The sequence below is a fragment of the Theropithecus gelada genome, chromosome 2, assembly GCF_003255815.1.
Source record: "Theropithecus gelada isolate Dixy chromosome 2, Tgel_1.0, whole genome shotgun sequence".
NCBI classification, from domain to species: domain Eukaryota; kingdom Metazoa; phylum Chordata; class Mammalia; order Primates; family Cercopithecidae; genus Theropithecus; species Theropithecus gelada.
This window is the reverse complement of record NC_037669.1, coordinates 104,986,610-105,007,893: the sequence shown is the minus strand read 5'-3', so window position 1 is coordinate 105,007,893 and position 21,284 is coordinate 104,986,610. Positions and strand designations below refer to the sequence as shown.

The 21,284-nt window shown below is 44.2% G+C and overlaps 1 protein-coding gene across 2 annotated transcripts in view; it reads left to right on the top strand.

Annotated features, from left to right (window-relative positions):
• MAP3K13 (mitogen-activated protein kinase kinase kinase 13) overlaps positions 1-21,284 on the top strand; it is a 192,052-nt gene extending 170,768 nt beyond the window's left edge. The window contains exons 9-15 of one of the 2 annotated variants that reach the window (XM_025375609.1): positions 1,332-1,441; positions 3,548-3,664; positions 4,626-4,763; positions 11,075-11,861; positions 15,434-15,504; positions 18,348-18,645; positions 20,484-21,284. In XM_025375609.1, coding sequence (XP_025231394.1) covers positions 1,332-1,441; positions 3,548-3,664; positions 4,626-4,763; positions 11,075-11,861; positions 15,434-15,504; positions 18,348-18,645; positions 20,484-20,585 — 1,623 coding nt within the window. In that variant the 3' untranslated portion in view covers positions 20,586-21,284. The remainder of the gene's footprint in view (positions 1-1,331; positions 1,442-3,547; positions 3,665-4,625; positions 4,764-11,074; positions 11,862-15,433; positions 15,505-18,347; positions 18,646-20,483) is intronic. The other variant, XM_025375610.1, reaches the window with a different exon arrangement.

Sequence of the window (21,284 nt, the reverse complement as noted above, 5' to 3'; positions counted from 1 at the left end):
CTATAGGCCACATTCCAGTAGTGGTTTTTCTACCCCCTAACATTTAGGTAAAATTAGCTTGAAATTTCATGCCCTGTGGAAAGCTGCGTGTCCTTTCTAATACTTCTGTAAATTTCTGGGAGAGTGATAATTTCATGGCCATTCTGCCTTTGCCTTCCTAAAATTCTTGGTCCCCACCCCTGCTGCCCTGTGGTTGTGCCTTTATCTTTGTCCCATATTGACCAAACATTCAATTCAGCGCCTTTCTTTAAAAAACAAAACAGGGCCGGGTGCGGTGGCTCACGCCTGTAATCCCAGCACTTTGGGAGGCCAAACCGGGTGGATCATTTGAGGTCAGGAGTTCGAGACCAGCACGGCCAACATGCTGAAATCCCGCCTCTACTAAAACTACAAAAATTAGCCAGGCGTGGTGGCAGGCACCTGTAATCCCAGCTACTCAGGAGGCTGAGGCAGGAGGATCACTTGAACCCAGAAGACGGAGGCTGCAGTGAGCCGAGATCATGCCACTGCTCTCCAGCCTGGGCAACAGAGCGAGACTCTGTCTCAATAATAATAATAATAGTAATAATAATAAATAAACACTTAAAAAAAAAAGCAGTCATTCAAAGCCTAAGTGAATGTCAGATACCTCACTGAAGGTTTAGAAAATTTAAAGAAGTTTACATTTTGAACAACATAAACCATGTATTAGACATCCATCCCTGTTCTAAAAATTTTGTCAAACTACTAAATTGCTTGGCCATACTCTCTCTTTCCTCCTCCTCCTTCTCTCCTTTCTGTTCTTTCCCTCAACTCCAAATTCCCATATAGTTTCTTATATTTCTAGTCCCATTTCCTGCTGTTCATGCCTATAGGGTCTTCTACTCTAGATATTTTCTCAAGATACTTTCCCAAATAAAACCTAGGAGGAATTCTGGGGCCAAAAACATGTTCGTAATCTCACACACACATATACGTTTCCATGTGGTTATCAGAGCTGTTTTTTTCTGGCCAGGCTCTCTGAGCCACCATCTTGCCTTAAAGTGAACTCTTCTATTCCAGAAGTGATGGCCAGCATGCCAGCTGTGATGTACCTCAGTCAGTGCTGGAGGAAAACTCAGAAAAACACAGCATCATATATTGGAGTAGAAATATAGAAATGGGCTGGGGCATGGAGATATAGTGGCAGCAGATATTTTGCTATCAATCAAATCATATTTTTTGAACATCTATTCTAAAAAAGGCTCTTCAGTATAAGCATGCAGGAATGAAAAATCTTGTACGTGACTTTTTGGATATATCAGGGATTGAAACTCTCGGAATTTATCAAAATCTAATTTGTCCTTGCCCAGGCTGAATGGAGAGAGGAAGTGAAGAAACATTTTGAGAAGATCAAAAGTGAAGGAACTTGTATACACCGGTTAGATGAAGAGCTGATTCGAAGGCGCAGAGAAGAGCTCAGGTCAGCTCATCCCTCCTTCCCCACCTGCCCTCATCCCCAGGTCTTCCGATGGTAGCAGGAACGCTCTTCATAACCACCATTGCACTTTCCACACACCTTTCACCTCTGCGTTTTATTGTTATGCTCTTTAAAAGTTGCCCCAAAAGTTAGCCCTCCTTTATATCTCTTTCCTATCCCTTCCTCCCAACTCCATTATCCTCTTTTATTATGTCTCTGCAACAAAGATTCTTGAAACAATGCTATTTAGTCATTCAGCCAGTGTCCTAGGTGCCATGGAATTCCAGAAATGTGTAAGATTTAGTCCCTGGCTTCAAGATGCTTATAATCTATTAAGAGATATAAGGCCAAGCGCAGTGGCTCACACCTGTAATCCCAGCACTTTCGGAGGCCAAGGCAGGTGGATCACTTGAGCCCAGGAGTTCGAGATCAGCCTGCCCAACACGGCAAAACCCTATCTCTACTAAAAATATGAAAAATTAGCTGGGTGTAGTGGCGCACAACACCTGTGATCCCAGCTATGCAGGAGACAGAGGCATGAGAATCACTTAAACCCAGGAGATGGAGGCTGCAGTGAGCCAAGATTGTGCCACTGCACCCCAGCCTGGGTGACAGAGTGAGATTCTCTCAAAAAGAGAGAGAGACAGATAAGACATGTTCATGGATAATCACTGATACGGTTTGGCTGTGTCTCTACCCAAATCTCACCTCAAATTGTAACCCCCATTATCCCCATGTGTCAAGGACAGAACCAGATGGAGTAACTGGATCTTGGGGGCGGTTCCCCCCGCCCCCGCTGTTTTTGTGATAATGCATGAGTTCTCAGGAGATCTGATGGTTTTATAAACGTCTGGCATTTCCCCTGCTTGCACTCACTCCATCCTGCTGCCCTGTGAAGAAGGTGCCTGCTTCTCCTTTGCCTTCTGCCATGATTGTAAGTTTCCTGAGGCCTCCCCAGCCATGCCGAACTGTGAGTCAGTGAAACCTCTTTCCTTTATTGAATTACCCAGTCTCGGGTATTTCTTCATAGCTCTGTGAGAACAGACTAATACAATCGCATCTGAGTCAGTTCCAGCTGCTATAACAAACTTTAGACTGGATAATTTATAACAATAGAAATGTGTTGGACAAAGTTCTGGAGCCAGGAAAGTCCATGATCAAGGTGCCAGCAGGTTCAGTGTCTGGTGAGGGCCCATTTCTCATAGATGGCACCTTCTCTGTGTCCTCACACTGCAGAAGGGCAAAAGGGCTCCCTCAAGTCTTTTTTATAAGGGGACTCATCTCATTGACAAGGGCAGAGCTCTCATGACCTAATCATCTCCTAAAGACCCCACCTCTGTGTTTTTTTTTTTTTTTTTTTTGAGATGGAGTCTTGCTCTGTCACTCAGGCTGGAGTGCAGGGCACCATTTCAGCTCACTGCAACCTCCACCTCTTTGGTTTAAGCGAGTCTTCTGCCTCAGCCTCCCAAGTAGCTGGGACTACAGGTGTGCGCCACCACGCCGGGCTACTTTTTGTATTTTTAGTAGAGATGGGGTTTCAACATATTGCCCAGGTTGGTCTTGAACTCCTGACCTCATGACCCACCCGCCTCAGCCTCCCAAAGTGTTGGGATTATAGGCGTGAGCCACTGCACCTGGCTGACCCTACCTCTTAACATTATCATCTTGGGTGTTAGGTTTCAACATATAAATCTGGGGGGACACATTCAGACCATACCAACCACTGTATCACACAGGATCTGGGCCACGGCTAAGTGTAAATGAGTGATCATGGCGTTGGCTTTAACTGCATGTTTCCATTAACATATGAGTCTCTTCTACTGTATTCTTATTAAGATAGTGACAAATTATAGACAGAGTTTTATCTGTGGCCCTCTTGGCTATTCTATACGACTGATGGGCCCTTTAGAATAAACCAAGTGGAGAGCTTAGATTTCCCACCTCCCATTCCATTTTGTCTGAGTTACTGCGCTGGACAAGGGAACCTTAAACTACGAGGGCCCTTGGGCAAATGCTTTTGTGATCAATCATCCTGTTTCGTATTTCATCAAGCGGACTTTTTTCTCCCGAAGTTGGTTGGCCTGGCTGACCCTGTGTTTTCTTTGATAGGCATGCGTTGGATATTCGTGAACACTATGAGCGGAAGCTTGAGCGGGCGAATAATTTATACATGGAATTGAGTGCCATCATGCTGCAGCTAGAAATGCGGGAGAAGGAGCTCATTAAGTATGTATCCAGACCAGTGTCTGTTCTTACTGATTTGAGTCTGTCAATCAGCAGAAACATACTACCCTTCCACATTGCTGCTACTCAGAACTGGCAGATATTTCATTCATTCACCCAACATTCCTTCCAGGATGTGCTATGCACAGGTCCCTGCCCCCAGCGAGGTATACAAATAAGCAGAGTTGCCACAGAGCAAGTTATAGGGGAACATGCACTTGGCAGTCATTTGCTGCATAGGGAAGGGGTCCGCATTTCAAAAAGAGCACAGGGTGGAGAGCGGGGAGCCGATTGCCGCCTGGGGAAATGTGTTGGCTGCTGAAAGTGGTGTAAGGTCCTCCTGATGGTGGCAAGAAAACCCTGGGAATCCTGACCAAAAAAGCAGCTACTGAAAATAAGCAGGACTTCTGCCATTGTATTATGTTGGGGAAATGAAAGTGAGTATTAGTGTCAGTCCATGAGCTGAAGAGCAGAATGCAGTCAGGTTAATTTGAATCTAGAATTGTTTTTTTTGTTTTTTTTTTTTTTTGAGACGGAGTCTTGCTCTGTCACCCAGACTGCAGTGCAGTGGCACGATCTCACTGCAACCTCCACCTCCCAGGTTCAAATGATTCTCCTGCCTCAGCCTCCCAAGTAGCTGGGATTACAGGTACCCACCACCACACCCGGTTAATTTTTGTATTTTTAGTAGACACGGGGTTTCACCATGTTGGCCAGGCTGGTCTCAAACTCCCAACCTCAGGTCATTCACCTGCCTCAGCCTCTCAAAGTTCTGGGATTGCAGGCGTGAGGCACCGGGCCAGCTTTGTTTGTTTTTTAAACCTGAATGGCAGCTTTGTTATTCAAATAGCCTGTATCTGCTAAATATGGCCAGAATCTGTGGGTAGAATTAGCCTGTGAAAATATTCTGCATATCCTTTCTGCCTGCAATGACTGAGGTGTGGCTTTTGCGTTTATTTTTCAGGCGTGAGCAAGCAGTGGAAAAGAAGTATCCTGGCACCTACAAACGACACCCTGTTCGTCCAATCATCCACTCCAACGCCATGGAGAAACTCATGAAAAGGAAAGGAGTGCCTCACAAATCTGGGATGCAGACCAAACGGTGAGACACCTGTACAAACACAGTATTCAGATAAATGGGGAAAAAGCCCCCTACAAATCCATTCTCACATGATGATGGATGTGGCCTCTTCTGTAGCTCATCAGATGAGTGTAGAGATACTCATCTCTAGGTAAAACAGAGTAGGAAGGTGAGGGAGTATCACAGACTTTAGAAATCCAGCTTTTACATCTGTGGCATAAATATTTATTGTCTTAGCATGGAAAGGTAAATAAACTGGAGGCCAGACAGACCTGGATGCAAATCCTGGACCTGCCTTATAAGGTATATGACTTTACCTCTGTCAACCCCAGTGTCCTCATGGCTAAAATGGTACAATTACAGCACATGAGATTTCTTTTTATTTTTTTGATCTCTAGGACACAGAATTGGGTTAGTCATAATTCTTGATTTATGACACAGTAGTCCATGCATGCCTACTTTTATTCACACATTTAGTTTGTTCTTGTTAATAATGTGGAAAGTACCTGCAAACTCACTGTATTAGTTCCTTCTTGCATTGCCATAAAGACATACCTGGCTGGGGCAGGGCCCGGTGGCTCACACCTGTAATCCCAGCACTTTGGGAGACCGAGGCAGGCAGATCACGAGGTCAGGAGATCGAGACCATCCTGGCCAACATGGTGAAACCCCATCTCTACTAAAAAAAATTACAAAAAATGAGCTGGGCGTGGTGGCATGCGCCTGTAGTCCCAGCTACTCAGGAGGCTGAGGCAGGAGAATAGCATGAACCTGGGAGGCGGAGCTTGCAGTAAGCCGAGATCATGTCACTGCACTCCCACCTGGGCGACAGAATGAGACTCCGTCTCAAAAAAAAAAAAAAAAAAAGATAGAAATACCTGGCTGGGCGCAGTGGCTCACACCTGTAATCCTGGCACTTTGGGAGGCTGAGGCAGGTGGATCACAAGGTCAGGAGATAGAGACCATCCTGGCCAACATGGTGAAACCCTGTCTCTATAAAAATGCAAAAAAAATTTAACCAGGCATGGTGGCGGGCGCCTGTAATCCCAGCTACTTGGGAGGCTGAGACAGGAGAATCGCTTGAACTAGAGAGTTGGAGGTTGCAGTGAGCCAAGATCACACCACTGCACTCCAGTCTGGTGACAGAGTGTGACTCAGTGTCAAAAAAAAAAAAAAAAAAAAACCTGAGACTGGGTAATTTTTAAAGATAAAGGGTTTAATTGACTCATGGTTCTACAGGCTACACAGGAAGCATGAAGCCTTCTGCTTAGCTTCTGGGGAGGCCTCAGGAAACTTACAATCATGGTGAAAGATGAAGGGGGAGCCAGCACTTCACATGGCTGGAATAGGAAGAAGAGAGAGCAAAGCGGGAGGCGCTACATTTCTTTAAATAACCAAATCTCGTGAGAACTCACTCACTCACTATCATGAGAACAGCACCCAGGGGATGATGCTAAACCATTCATGAGAAAGTGCCCCCATGATCCAGTCACCCCCCACCAGGCCCCACCTCCAACAGCAGGGATTACAATCCAACATGAGATTTGGGTGGGGAATGTAGACTCAAACCGTATCACTCATCATGGAAACAAAAGCAGGGGCTTTGATAATTACCTCTATCTAACCATATGGTTCCCCTCATTGTACCCTAGCATGGGAGTTTTGTGAAGTTTAGATAAGATAATATGTATAACATGTGAAATCATCTATCAAATCATAGATGCTCAAAAAATGTATTTTGGGATGGTTTAAAAAAAGATTGCCCTTTCACCTTTTTACTACATATTTGCCTTATATTAGTTTAATCTTGGAATTCTCTTCCTCTCATTTTTCCTTTACCAAACTCTGTAGAGACTCATTCCTCTCAAGTAACAGAGGGTTGGCTCTCTCCTAGCTAAGTTAATGTAAAGGGAAGGAATGTCCCTAAACCTAGGGTGTAGACCTAATAGTGAGATGTGAGCTAAATGCAGTAAGAATAGAGGTAATAAGAGAACACAAACCAAGAATGTATTATGACGCTATCAGAATGGCAGTCATTCTACCATAGCTGGATTAATAGGTACCTAACTTCTAATGAGTAACTACAGGGACTAATCCCAATTTTGCTTTTTCCCACTGCCCCAAGCATCTAATGGTCAAGTTCTGAGAAACTTTTTTCAGATTCCACCTGACACAATCCTTGCGGGTGGGGTAAATCCCAACACCCCTTTTCTTTTGTTGTACTAATAGGGACAGAGTCTGCCTGATGGCTGCTCCCTGCCTTCTGCCTACAGTGAAAAGAAAGAGCACTGGGGGAGAAAATAGAACTATTTAACTTTTTAAAATATGAGCTCGTGTTTGCTTTTATTTTGGCTATGAGAAATGTTTGAAGGAGTTTGATACCACAAGTAGATTCTTAGTCAATGAGCTAGCTGAACACGAGAAGGCAACCTGCAAAGAGCTGTACTGTCAGCTGATTGTCCCTTGAAGGAGTTCAGTTTCACATGATTTGGACAGTGCAATGATTACCTAGTGAGAAGTCTGGAGACCTTGAAGGAAATTAGAGAGGAGAAACCATTCAACCATCCTTAAGCCCAGATTTCAGTTTATGTTTAGTTAGAGACTAAAAAGAAGAGTGTCAAGTTCAATCATGGACATTTCCAGCCTGTCATACCTGAGTACAGTCCAAAAAGATAATCTAAATACCCCATAATAAGGAGAGGCTTGAAATGGGGAAGAACTATGCCTCAGGGTCAAAAGACTTGGGTTCAAGTTATGAGTTCTGCCATTTGCTAGCTTTGTGATGGATACAAGCCAACATAACCTCTGATCCTCAGTGCACTTCTCCATACAATGGGTATTGTAATAGTAGGAACCAAGTGCTTTCTGCAGTACAAGTTGGCCAGCTGACCATAGAATTTTGAATCTGGGACAGGAAGCTGCCAATAGCAGACAATACCCTACCCACCTTATCTTAAACCCTTAATACCTGGAACTTCTATGCTAAGACAAGTCCTCAACTGTACTTTTCTTGTATAAGAAGAAAAACCCATCTCCTGCTGCCTGCTGCCTACTTATGAGCTCTGGCTATTCAATGTGTGGCCTCACTTTAGCATCATCTGAGAGCTTGTTATACTTGCAGGCACTGAGGCCCCACCCCAGACCTACTAAATCAAAGTCTTCATTTTTAACAAGCTCCCCAGGTGATTTGTATGTGCCTTCAAGTTTGAACTCTGACCTTCAATAAACCAGACTGAAAATTAGGCGAGACTTTTTGTCTGGATTCTACCACTAATGAGCTATGAGAGTATGAGCCTTTTTGGCTGGGCTGTGCGCTCTTCATCACATACGGTGAAGACAGGATTGTACCTATGGTTTCCAAGCGAAGCCTGGAACACTCAAAGGCTTGTACAGAGGTTTCTCAGAGGCCACTGCAGGTGTAGAAAGGACAAGGAGGGGGAGCCCGGGAGCCCTGCAGAGAGGGGCTGCTGCTCTCCACTTCAATCAGTTGCACTATACCTGTTTTATATACTGCATTTCTCATAATAATTCATTTGAGAGGATTCTGTTGTTAAAAACAAAAAAGTCTGGGCCTGTCATCTGTAAAATTTCATGCTGACTTGTGTCTTTCTGGTCCAAAGAAGGGTAAGGCTACTCGCTGGTAGGAAGAAAGCAGTGGTTCTTCCTGGTAATCCTAGGGACTCTGCCCTGATCAGTTCATCAGTTCAGAAACCAGTTACTGTTCCCTACAGACCTTGGAGTCAGTGTGGGCAAGGTTTACCTTCAGGACCCTGATTTTCTTTTGCACATAATCTTCACGACTGGCCCAGTGGACACGTGAAAACAGGACTGTGAAAGAACCCCCTCCCTTTAGGATCAAAGTGAAATGCCAGTGTCACTCTGCACTAGCCCTTCTCTTCCTGCTGCTACTCAGCCTCCTGCTGAGCTCTGTATTTCCTCCTTCTCTGACCCCTCCCTTCCTTTTCCTTCCTTCAAGCTTCACTGAGTACTCACTTTAAACAAGACTCCTTGCTAGGGTGAGGTATAGGATATAATACAGAAGGAATAACAGAAATCCTCTATAAGTGGACATGTAGGTTGTTCCCAGCTTTTTGCTATTTCAAATAATACTGTAACATAACATCATCAAACATATATTTTGATGCACATATGAGAGGACTTCAAAAACTTCATGGAAAATGTAATTATAAAGGGTAACAATTAAAAATATAAACTTTACTTCTCAACATAAGCTCCATCAAGGTTAAGATAATTTTGTAAGTGATGATATCAGTCATTTAACTCATCCCTAAAGAACCGAGAGTCCTGGGAATGTACCCATGTCACTACAGTCTTTTTTAGATTATTAACTGAAGAAAAATGGATGCCCTTTAAAGGTATTTTCAGATTAGGAAACAAAAAGAAATGAGAAGGAGCCACATTGGGAGTGTAAGGTGGATGCTTAATGATCTCTTATAGAAACTTGAAAAATTGCCCTTGTGTGATGAGATGAATGAGCAGGAGCATTGTCCTGGTGGAGAAGGACTCTCTGGTGAAGGTTTCCTGGACTGTTTTCTGCTACTGTTTTGGCTAACTTTCTAAAACACTCATATAATAAGCACATATTGTCATTCTTATGGCCCTCCAGAAAGTCAACAAGCAAAATGCTTTGAGCATCCCAAAAAACTGTTGCCATGACCTTTGCTTTTTTTTTTTTTTTTTTTTTTTGTAGAGACGGGGTCTTGCTATGTTGCCTAGACTGGTCTCAAACTCCTGGCCTCAAGCAATCCTCCTATCTTAGCCTCCAAAGTGCTGGGATTACAGGTGTGAGCCTGACCTGGACGACTTTTACTCTTTTTTTCTTTTTTCAGACGGAGTCTTACTCTTGTCACTCAGGCTGGAGTGCAGTGGCGTGATTTTAGCTTTCTGCAACCTCCGCCTCCTGGGTTCAAGCGATTCTCCTACCTCAGCCTCCCAAGTAGCTGGGATTACAGGCACCCACCACCACACCTGGCTAATTTTTGTAATTTTAGTAGAAATGGGGTTTCACCATGTTGGCCAGGCTAGTCTCGAACTCCTGACCTCAGGTGATCCACCAGCCTCGACCTCCCAAAGTGCTGGGATTATATGCATGAGCCACCACACCCAGCTGACCTTTACTCCTGACCAGTCTGCTTTGACTGGACCAGTTCCACCTTTTGGTAGCCATTGCTTTAATTGTGCTTTGTCTTCAGGATCATACTGGTAGAGCTGTGTTTCATCTCCTGTTACAATTTCACTTATTTAAAGAGATGTTTGAAGATCTTGATCTCAAGTGTTTAAAATTTCTATTGAAAGTTCTGCTCTTGTATGCAGCTGATCTGAATGCAACAGTTTTGGTTCCCATTGAGTGGAAAGTTTGTTCAACTTTAATTTTTCTATCAGAATTGTGTACACTGAGCCAAATGAGGTGTCTATTGTGTTGGCTATTTTTTCTGCTGTTAATCATCAGTTCTCTTCAATTAGGGCATGAGTAAGATGAATTTTTTTTCTCACAAATTGATGTGGTTGGTCTGTTCCTGTGGGCTTCGTCTTCAACATCATCTCATCCCTTTTTTTTTTTTTTTTTTTTTTGAGACAGAGTCTCGCTCTGTTGCCCAGGCTGGAGTGCAGTGGCACCATCTCGGCTCACTGCAACCTCCGCCTCCCGAGTTCAAGCGATTCTCCTGCCTCAGCCTCCCAAGTAGCTGGGACTACAGGCACGTGCCACCACGCCCAGCTAATTTTTGATTTTTAGTAGAGACGGGGTTTCACCATGTTGGCCAGGCTGGTCTCGATCTCTTGACCTCGTGATCCACCCTCCTTGGCCTCCCAAAGTGCTGGGATTACAGGCATGAGCCACTGCGCCCAGCCCAGCCCTTCTTAAAGAAGTTATCCATTTGTAAACTGCTGATTTCTTTGGGACTTTGTCCCCATAAACTTTTCGTAAAGCGTCGATGTGTTCATCATTCTTCCACTTAAGCTTCCCCACAAATTTGCTGTTCTTTAATTGTAGCAGAATTCATGTTGCTCTGATAGGGGCTGTTTTCAAAGCGATTGTTCTGAGTGCCTCAAACTAGATCATGTTTACAGACGTCACCAATAAGGTGGTACGAGTTTATTTTGATGCAAAAACTTTTGAGATCCATGCATAGCTTTTTCATAATATGCATTTTCCATGAACATTTTGCAGACTCCTCATACATTATCTCTATTGGATAAATCCCGGTGACTGCTGATTCAAAGGCTCTGTGTATTTTAAGTCTTAGGATAAATTTCCCCAAACTTGAATGTGTTTTCATGTGTTTCAGACTAAACCTGTTCTTTTCTCCCAGGCCAGACTTGTTGAGATCGGAAGGGATCCCCAGCACAGAAGTGGCTCCCACTGCATCCCCTTTGTCCGTAAGTCCCAAAATGTCCACCTCTAGCAGCAAGAGCCGGTATCGAAGCAAACCACGCCACCGTCGAGGGAATAGCAGAGGCAGCCATAGTGACTTTGCGGCGATCTTGAAAAACCAGCCAGCCCAGGAAAATTCACCCCATCCTGCTTACCTACACCAAGCTCAATCCCAATACCCTTCTCTCCATCACCATAATTCTCTGCAGCAGCAATACCAGCAGCCCCCTCCTGCCATGTCCCAGAGTCACCATCCCAGACTCAATATGCACGGACAGGACATTGCAACCTGCGCCAACAACCTGAGGTATTTTGGCCCAGCAGCAGCCCTGCGGAGCCCACTCAGCAACCATGCTCAGAGACAGCTGCCCGGCTCGAGCCCTGACCTCATCTCCACAGCCATGGCTGCAGATTGCTGGAGAAGTTCTGAGCCTGACAAGGGCCAAGCTGGTTCCTGGGGCTGTTGCCAGGCTGACCCTTATGACCCCTGCCTTCAGTGCAGGCCAGAACAGTATGGGTCCTTAGACATACCCTCTGCTGAGCCAGTGGGGAGGAGCCCTGACCTTTCCAAGTCACCAGCACACAATCCTCTCTTGGAAAATGCCCAGAGTTCTGAGAAAATGGAAGAAAATGAATTCAGCGGCTGTAGGTCTGAGTCATCCCTCGGCACCTCTCATCTCGTCACCCCTCCAACGCTACCTCGAAAAACAAGGCCTCTGCAGAAGGTAAAGTGTGATGACAAGAGGGGCCTGCGTCACTGCCTTCAAAGAATGCCAGAGCCTGTTATGTTAGACACATTAGAGAGCTACGTAAAAAGCATACATTTTGTAAAAGGACAAGATAACAGAAACATAAATCGAAATTTATTTTACTTTAAATTCATTCTTTCCACACTACTTAAGTGATAAACTACAGAATACATTTTAGGAACTACTGAACCAGAGGACTGAGTCAAGTGTATGTATAATAATTTATGAATAAATAACTATATATTGGGGATATGGGCTGAGCACGGTGGCTCACACCTATAATCCCAGCACTTTGGGAGGCCAAAGCAGGAGGATCACTTGAGGTCAAGAGTTCGAGACCATCCTGGCCAACATGGTGAACCCTGTCTCTACTAAAAAAATATAAAAATTAGCCAGGTGGTAGCACACACCTGTAATCCAAACTACTCGGGAGACTGAGGCATGAGAATTGCTTGAACCTGGGAGGCGGAGGTTGCACTGAGCCAAGATCGTGCCACTGCACTCCAGTCTGGGCGGCAGAGCGAGACCCTGTCTCAAAAAAAAAAAAAAACAAAAAACAAACAAACAAAAAAACTATGTGGTGGGGATATGTAATCAAAATAGTTTGGAAACCACTACGCTACAGCTCTAGTCCTGAGGGATGTTACGGGAAGTAAGGAGCCTGTTATAGAATAAGTTTAAGAAGCACAGTATTCTCTCATCCCCTCATACATATTCCTAGTGCACATTAACAGTCCTCTACTTTGAGAAATCATGCAGTAAGCTTGTTTAACCGAGCATTTCCTCACCTATTTGAACATACTGCCTTTTAAAATTAACATCTATTAATCCCCCGTGGCACTAGCTTTCTTCACAATTTACTTTGGAAAACATTGCCTTAATTGACAGGCATCGTGACCCAGATAGTTCTTAGTCATTGAAACCTGTTTCTCTCTTCCTTATCCACTGGCGGCCTAGGATTTGTCAGCTGGGAAGCAGACTACCATAGCAGTTAAGAGCGCGAGCCTAGGAGTCAGACAGATCTTCCTTTAAAGCCAGTCTCTTGGCCGGGCATGGTGGCTCATGCTTGTAATCCCAGCACTTTGGGAGGCCGAGGCAGGTGGATCATGAGGTCAGGAGTTCAAGACCAGCCTGGCCAACATGGTGAAACCCCATCTCTACCAAAAATACAAAAATTAGCCAGGCGTGGTGGCGTTCGCCTGTAATCCCAGCTACTCAGGAGGCTGAGGCAGAGAATTGCTTGAACCCGGGAGGTGGCTGCTGCAGTGAGCTGAGATCTCGCCACTGCACTCCAGTCTGGGCGACAGTGTGAGACCCCATCTCAAAAAAAAAAAAAAGCCACGCTCTTCCACTTAGTACCTCTATGGACCTCAGTTTCCTTGTCTATAAAATGGGCCTAACATTGGACTCTGCCTCATCAGTTGATATAAAGACTACATGCATGAATACATATAAAGCATTTAAAACAGGGTCTGGAACATAGCACTTTTCCAAAAGTATTAGCTCTTCTTGCTATGAGTCAAAAAGAAGATTATGTATGAAAAATGTTTACAACATGCTAGACACCCACCCAATTCTAAGTATGGTTTCATCTCATCATCATTGTTCATCAGGAATTTAGCTGAAGGAATGAAAGGGTATAAAATGTAATGAGTATGTTTGGTCAACTAGGCATTGAGTAGAAAAGAAGCTGAAGCTGAGGGCTGTCATCTGAGAATTGCATTTCCCCCTCCACCTACACTGCTGCTCCTGTACTGACTAAGCAGTCCCAGAGATTAAATTGTGTTTCAGGGGCTGGCCGCGGTGGCTCACGCCTGTAGTCCCAGCACTTTGGGAGGCCAAGGCGGGCAAATCACCTGAGGTCCGGAGTTTGAGACCAGCCTGGCCAATATGGTGAAACCCTGTCTCTACTAAAAATACAAAAATTAGCCGGGCATGGTGGTCCACTCCTGTAATCCCAGGTACTCGGAGGCTGAGGCAGGAGAATCACTTGAACCTGGGAGGCAGAGGTTGCAGTGAGCCAAGATCGCACTACTGAACTCCAGCCTGGGCAACAGAGCAAGACTCTGTCTCAATAAATAAATAAAAAATAAATAAATAAATAAATAATTGTGTTTCAGCTGGTGCAGTTGATTTGGGCCAATCCATTCTCTGCTCCTCCAACTCCGATGGCCAGTAACTTGTATTTTTTGGTAACTTCTTTATTAAGATATAATTTGCATACCATACAGTCCCCCCGTTTAAAAGTGTATAGTTCAATGCTTTTTATCCACAGAGTTGTGTAACTATCACCATGACCAATTTTACAACACTTTTATCACCCCAGAAACAAACCCCACACCCTTTAGCAGTCACCCCATCCCCTAGGCTCCCCCAGATAACATGTATCTTTGAACCTTTCTCATGCCGTTGTGATATCATCTACGGGTCTTTACGCCATAGAACACATACCTTGTACATTTGGCTTCATTGGAACCTCACTCCCACAGAGCAGCTCAACTTTTCTTTACCAAAATATAGTCCCATAGGTCCTCCTAGGGTAAACTGCTCATCTCAGTAGTCAGGATAACTTCATCTCTGTCTTTCCTATTTAAAAAAAAAAAAAGCATATCAGAATACAAGTAAGAGTCATGATATTTTAGAACTGACTTTTAAAAAGGTAAATTATTCTCAATATTTGGTACAGTTCCTTGGACCCAATTACCCACCTTACAAGTGATTGGGTAATCCAGCGTATCATGATGCTGTGCTTAAGGACAGTTGATCTTAAGTGTGGCTGCTCCTATGCCCTTGGTTTGAGATGAGTTCCCGTAAAGGAAGATCACCTCAGTCAGGACACTTAGCCCGCCTTCCAGATCAACCACGGAGCCCCAGCAATCATGGGGCCTCAGGTGTCCCAGCCAGAGCTCTCTTACTGCTGCCAACATGCTGACTCAATAAAAATGCATTAAGTACTTTCTTTTAATTGACAAACAATAATTACTTATATTTATAGGGATAACACCAATTTTGTATGCAGAATTCTATTAATGGAGTGAGGCATACAGTACAAACAGGATATAGTCTAACCCTCAAAAATCTCTATCCAACCACATAATATTAGTGAAAAAGGGAGTGGTATATAAAAAGGGAAAAAGTAATTGTTGGGCTTTGAGGATTTCAAAGATCACTTCTATGACAGAGCCTGGAACCACTAGTGACAATGATTACAAGAGACTGCCCCCAAATCCAAGACCTTCTCTCCAACTTCCCTCTCCATCACTCACCTCTGGACACTTTAATGGAGCCATCACCTCCCTGAGGACAGAGATAAATTTCACTCAGTTCTACACGTCTTCCAGCATCTAATGCAGGCCACCATCACAGGTACTCTGGAAAAGTTGCTAAATGAATAATGAGGACATGTACGTTTAAAGATGACATTCAGCAAGCTACTACTAAATGAATGCCTTTTGATGATAATTACATTTTTTACAGATAGTGGGGATGGTGTGAGAGAGAGAGTGACACTAAAATAAATAAAACTCTTTTCTCCTTGTTCTCCTCAGAGTGGAGATGACTCCTCAGAAGAGGAAGAAGGGGAAGTAGATAGTGAAGTTGAATTTCCACGAAGACAAAGGTAAAACCAACAAATGCACATGATTGCTTTTAGTGGAATGGGGAAAAAATCCTAAGTTTACCACACCTGCTCTTCAACCACAGGTGATTCCCTGGCAGCCACCTTATAGGCAACTTTGAACTCACTGTGTTCATGTTTTCCTGTTGCCACGTTTTGGCAGTTGTTCGTGCACAGCAGATCCTAGTTCATCAGCATTCATTTTACAGCAACTTCATGATAAGGAGCATGAATACAGATTCAAGATTACAACTGAGAATACAGTGGGCAGTTTGTGACAGATGGCCATGCTATTTTATGGGTAATTGTGTTGGTTTCTAGTGTGTCTCCCTGTGTTAGTCTGCTCAGGCTTCTGTTACACAAACTGGATGCTTAAACAGAAATTGATTTCTCACAATTCTGGAGCTGGGGAAGTTCAAGATCAAGGTTCTAGGTGACTCGGTTCCTGATGAGGGCTCTCGTACTGGCTTGCAGACAGCTACCTTCTTGCTGTTTCCTCACATGGCAGAGAGAGATCTTCCTTCCTTTAAAAGGTGACAGTCTTATTGGATTAGGGGCCCACTCTTATGACCTCATTTAACATTAATTACCTCCTAAAGACCCTATCTAGAGGGTCTATCTAGATACAATTATATTGGAGGTTAGAGCTTCAACTGATGAATTTGGGAGGAAGACAATTCAGTCCATAGCATTCCCCATGCCTTAGATTTTATACCTCAAGTTAAATATGATTAGATAAGTTGAGTCCACCTTCAACTCAGCCTTAGAAATAGCTTCTTGCTTAGATAGCGATAATAATACTCCTGCTAGGAGTCAATAAGGGCCATCTCCCCTTACTTCTAAAATAAAAGCTGCCCCTAATGTAGAGAAGATAGTTTTCCTACCAAGAGGTCTTTTTCTGCTAATAGACACTGTGTTCTTGAAGAGTAATGCTCTAAGAGGCAGAGGTTGCAGTGAGCCGAGAAGGTCTCCCCAGGAAGGTTTGTGTACCTACCCCAAAACAGGAATTCCCTACAAATGAAAGGACTCCTGGCCCTTTGATAAATTATATTCTGGATCCCCACATTATGCACAAAATTGAAATCTGTTCTCATTCCCTGCTATTCCTGGACTCTTTATGGCCTCTTCTTATATATCCCTGATCTGCCCCCCAACCCCCCACCAACTCACCCCATCACCTGGCCTGGGCATCAGCCAGGCCTAGGTCATATGGCATAAAATCTCTTTGTACTATGCCAGGTGCTGTGGCTCACACCTCTAATCTCAGCACTTTGAGAGGCTGAATCAGGAGTTCGAGACCAGCCTGGCCAACAAGGCGAAACCCCGTCTCTACTAAAAATACAAAAATTAGCCAGGCATGGTGGTGCACACCTGTAGTCCCAGCTACTCAGAAGGCTGAGGCAGGAGAATTGCTTGAACCTGGGAGGCAGAGGTTGCAGTGAGCCGAGATCACACCACTGCACTCCAGCCTGGGCTACAGAGTGAGACTCTGTCTCAAAAAACAAAAACAAAAACAAAAAAAACTCTTTGTACTAAGAAATACAGAAAGATCAGACAATGGCAAAATAAAAAGGCAGTCTTTATTATTTGTTTTCTTATGTTTTTTAAGCCAGTGTAAGCTAATATCATTCTTATTTACTAAGCTGCTTATAAACAATGGGAAGGAAGTGAGGAACTTTTGCAAATTTTCTCCCCAGAAGCTCTGGCTCATTAGAGCCAAACCCAGATGTTAACTGGAATGAGCTACTAACTGGCTGGGCAGTACCCACAGCTGCAGAGTGAATGTTCCTTCCAAGCTCATTTCTGTTGGAGGTTGGTCAACAGAGGTAGTGAAGACACTTGGGCCTCCAGGGTCACCATGCCCAGTGGATACTGGGCTCTGGGAAATGAAGCTGGGGTAGATTGACGGGGAGGTGAGGGATGGGGGTTAGAGGAGGACACTGATCAAAGTGTGTGTAGATGCAGCCCAAACCTCAGCTCTGCCTTTTCTCATGGTGTGGCCTTAAACAAGTCACTTCTCTTCTCTGGCTCCAGTTTACTCATCTGGGAAATGAGTTAGTCCAGAGACTCTCCAAAGTCTCTTTCACCTGTGAGAATCTATAACTCTAAATAAGAGGCATAATTTCAATTTGTACATTTCCATACCATGCATACATGTACATAATATGATTAGACAAGCTGATTTTTTTCAAAGACAAGTCATAGCCATCAGCTTGGAGTGTAGTGTTTAGTCACATAAATATATAAACCAAATGAAAGGGGAAATTAAAATTTCCTTCTTGTGTTAGTTACCTTGGGCTGCCATAACAAAATACTACAGATTGGATGGCTTAAACAACAGGAACTTATTTCTCAAGTTCTGGAGCTGGGGAAGTCCAAGATCAAGGTGTCAGCAGATTCAGTTTCTGGTGAGGGCTCTCTTCCTGGCTTGCAGACAGCCACCTTCTCTGTTTCCTCACATGGTCTTTGCCCTGCACATGCATGTTGAAAGAGGGTGGGAGGGAGGAATGGAGACAATCTCTTCCTCTTCTTATAAGGCCACCAATCCTATTTGATTAGGACCCCACGCTTATGACTCCATTTAACTTTATTTACCTCCTGAAAGCCCTGTCTCCAAATACAGTCACACTGGTATTAGGGCCTCAACACGGAATTTCATGGGGGATAAAATTCAGTCCATTGCTTTAATGTTAAAAGTTAAATAGTTTCTACCTATCTTGATTTCTTAGACCTCCTCAATGGCAGGAAGAAAACTAGATTATCCCTACCACTACTATGAGTGACAGATAAGGAAAGGAAAGTAGTTGTTCCTCCGACTAAGTTCTCCTGGTTCTTCTTGGTTCTAGGCCCCATCGCTGTATCAGCAGCTGCCAGTCATATTCAACCTTTAGCTCTGAGAATTTCTCTGTGTCTGATGGAGAGGAGGGAAATACCAGTGACCACTCAAACAGTCCTGATGAATTAGCTGATAAACTTGAAGACCGCTTGGCGGAAAAGCTAGACGACCTGCTGTCCCAGACGCCAGAGATTCCCATTGACATATCCTCACACTCAGATGGGCTCTCTGACAAGGAGTGTGCCGTGCGCCGTGTGAAGACTCAGATGTCTCTGGGCAAGCTGTGCGTGGAAGAACGTGGCTATGAGGTGGGGGCTTCTCCCTTCTCCCATCACTGTTCCCTTTTTTGCTCTTTGGGGTTCAAGGCTCTAGAGCCTTTACAATTTTCATTTAGTAATAAGATATAACAGTAACCTTGTATTAGTCTGTTCTCACAGTGCTATAAAGAACTACCTGAGACTGGGTAATTTATGAAGAAAAGAGGTTTAATTGACTCACAGTTCCACAAGCTGTACAGGAAGCATGGCTGGGAGACCTCAGGAAACACAATCATGGCAGAAGGTGAAGAGAAAGCAAGCATGCCTTCACATGGTGGTAGGAGAGAGAGAAAGCGAAGGGGGAAGTGCCACCCACTTTGAAACCATCAGATCTCATGAGAACTCACTCACTATCATGAGAATGGCAAGGTGGAAATCCTCTCCCATGATCCAGTCACCTCCCACCAGGTGCTTCCCCCAACACTGGGAATTGCAATTCAACATGAGATTTGGGTGGGGACACAGAGCCAAAGCATATCAGGCCTCCAGGAAGTAAGTAGAAGTACAGAGATCAACAGAGCTCCCAGAAATGAGGGAGTTTCTCCCAAATGACACACATACATTGAACTGCTCAGGAACCCTTCATGTCAAGATTTAACTCAAACATCCCCTCCTCCCACTCCCATCTCCCACCGTGGTTAAAGGTCTGAGCCCAGGTCAGGTGTGGTAGCTCAGACCTGTAATCCCAGTGGGAAGACAGGAGGATCACACTAGGGTCAGGAGTTCAAGATCAGTCTGGGCAAGATAGCAAGACCTTGCATCTACAAAAACAAACAAACAAAAAAATTTAGCTGAGTGTGGTGGTACATGCCTGCAGTCCCAGCTAGTTGGGAGGCTGAGGTGGAAGGATCTCTTGAGCCCAGGAGTTTGCGGCTGCAGTGAGCTGTGATCACACCACTGCACTCCAGCCTGGGCAACAGTGAGACCCTGTCTCTGGAAAAAAAAAAAATTATTTTAAAGGTCTGAGCCTCCCCGCTCCATACCCTGACTCTTCCCTGGATGATGCCATCATAGGACATATAGCACTTTATTTCATATTCAGGATTGCCTTTGGAGGGGCAGGCTAGCATAGTGGTTGTAAGTGTATACCCTGGAATCTGACTGCCTGAATGCAAATCGCAGCATTCTACTTACTGTGGGACCCTGGGCAACCCACTTAACCTCTTTGTAAAAAGGGGATGATAATAGCATCTGTCTCATAGGGTTATCATGAGGACTAAATGGATTAACAGATGTATTAATAAAGTACTTACCGCAGGGCACAGTGGCTCATGCCTGTAATCCCAGCACTTTGAGAGGCCAAGGTGGACGGATCACGAGGTCAGGAGATCGAGACCATCCTGGTTAACACAGTGAAACCCCATCTCTACTAAAAATACAAAAAATTATCCGGGCATGGTGGCACACACCTGTAATCCCAGCTGCTCAGGAGGCCGAGAGGCAGGAGAATCACTTGAATCCAGGAGGCGGAGGTTGCAGCAAGCCGGGATCACACCACTGCACTCCAGCCTGGGCGACAGAGTGAGACTCCATCTCTAAATAAATAAATAAAGTACTTACAACAGTGCCTGGAGCATAGCAAACGCTACAGAAGTGGTGGTGTGGTGGGCACTGTTATTATTGTCGTAGCAATCATCAGCATCATCTTTATGTGTTTTCTTTCTCCATAAGCCCCACAAGGAGAGGACCTGATCTCATTTACCTCTGTAGCCCCCTTACCAAGCGCAGTGCCTGTTGTGTGGGAGGTGTTTGACATATATTTACTGAGCGTATATTTACTGAGTGATTATAGAAATGAATTAAGGTTTTATTTTGTCTTGCCTTTGCAGAACCCTATGCAGTTTGAAGAATCGGACTGTGACTCTTCAGATGGGGAGTGTTCTGATGCCACAGTTAGGACCAATAAACACTACAGCTCTGCTACCTGGTAATGAAGGAATACACGTCCTGAAGATCTCGTGACTATACTGGCATTTCAGATCCACCCCACCCCCAGACTCATCCCACTCTCTCCCAGCATTTTGTCTGGGAAGAGAGACTACCCCATCTTTACACCCCCTAGAAATGAGCTGCAATAACAGGAACATGAAACTTCGCAAATCTCTGGAAAATAATATCCAAATGAAATTAAGTCTCACTGAACATTTCAATCAAGAATGGCAGGGATCTATTTTATTGAATATTCTAGCTACTGTAACATTGATATTTATTTTTGTTTGACATTTTAACACTTTGTACTGTAAAGAGTGAACTATATATGAGATAGAGATACAATAATTTCTTGCAAAAAAAAAAAGAGATAAAGAAAAAGAAAAGGACAGAAAAAAAGAAATAAGTGGAATTTAGGAGCAACATCCTTGGGAATTTGTGGGGCCGGGAGGTATTATTGCTGCTTGAACAGGGGACCAGGTCTTTTGGCCATAAGTGACTAAAGAAGAGCCAGAGCAAGACATTTAACGTTTTAGAACACAAAGAACAGCAAAAGAAAAGCCATTCCAGGCAACTTGTGAACAGATCATATTCACTTCAACCAGCTTGTCCAGGTGGGTTACAGAAATGACCTAGAAAAGTCTGGTGACCAGATACTCACGCCCAACATCTTCAAGGGCGTGTGCTTCCTCTAGGAGGGA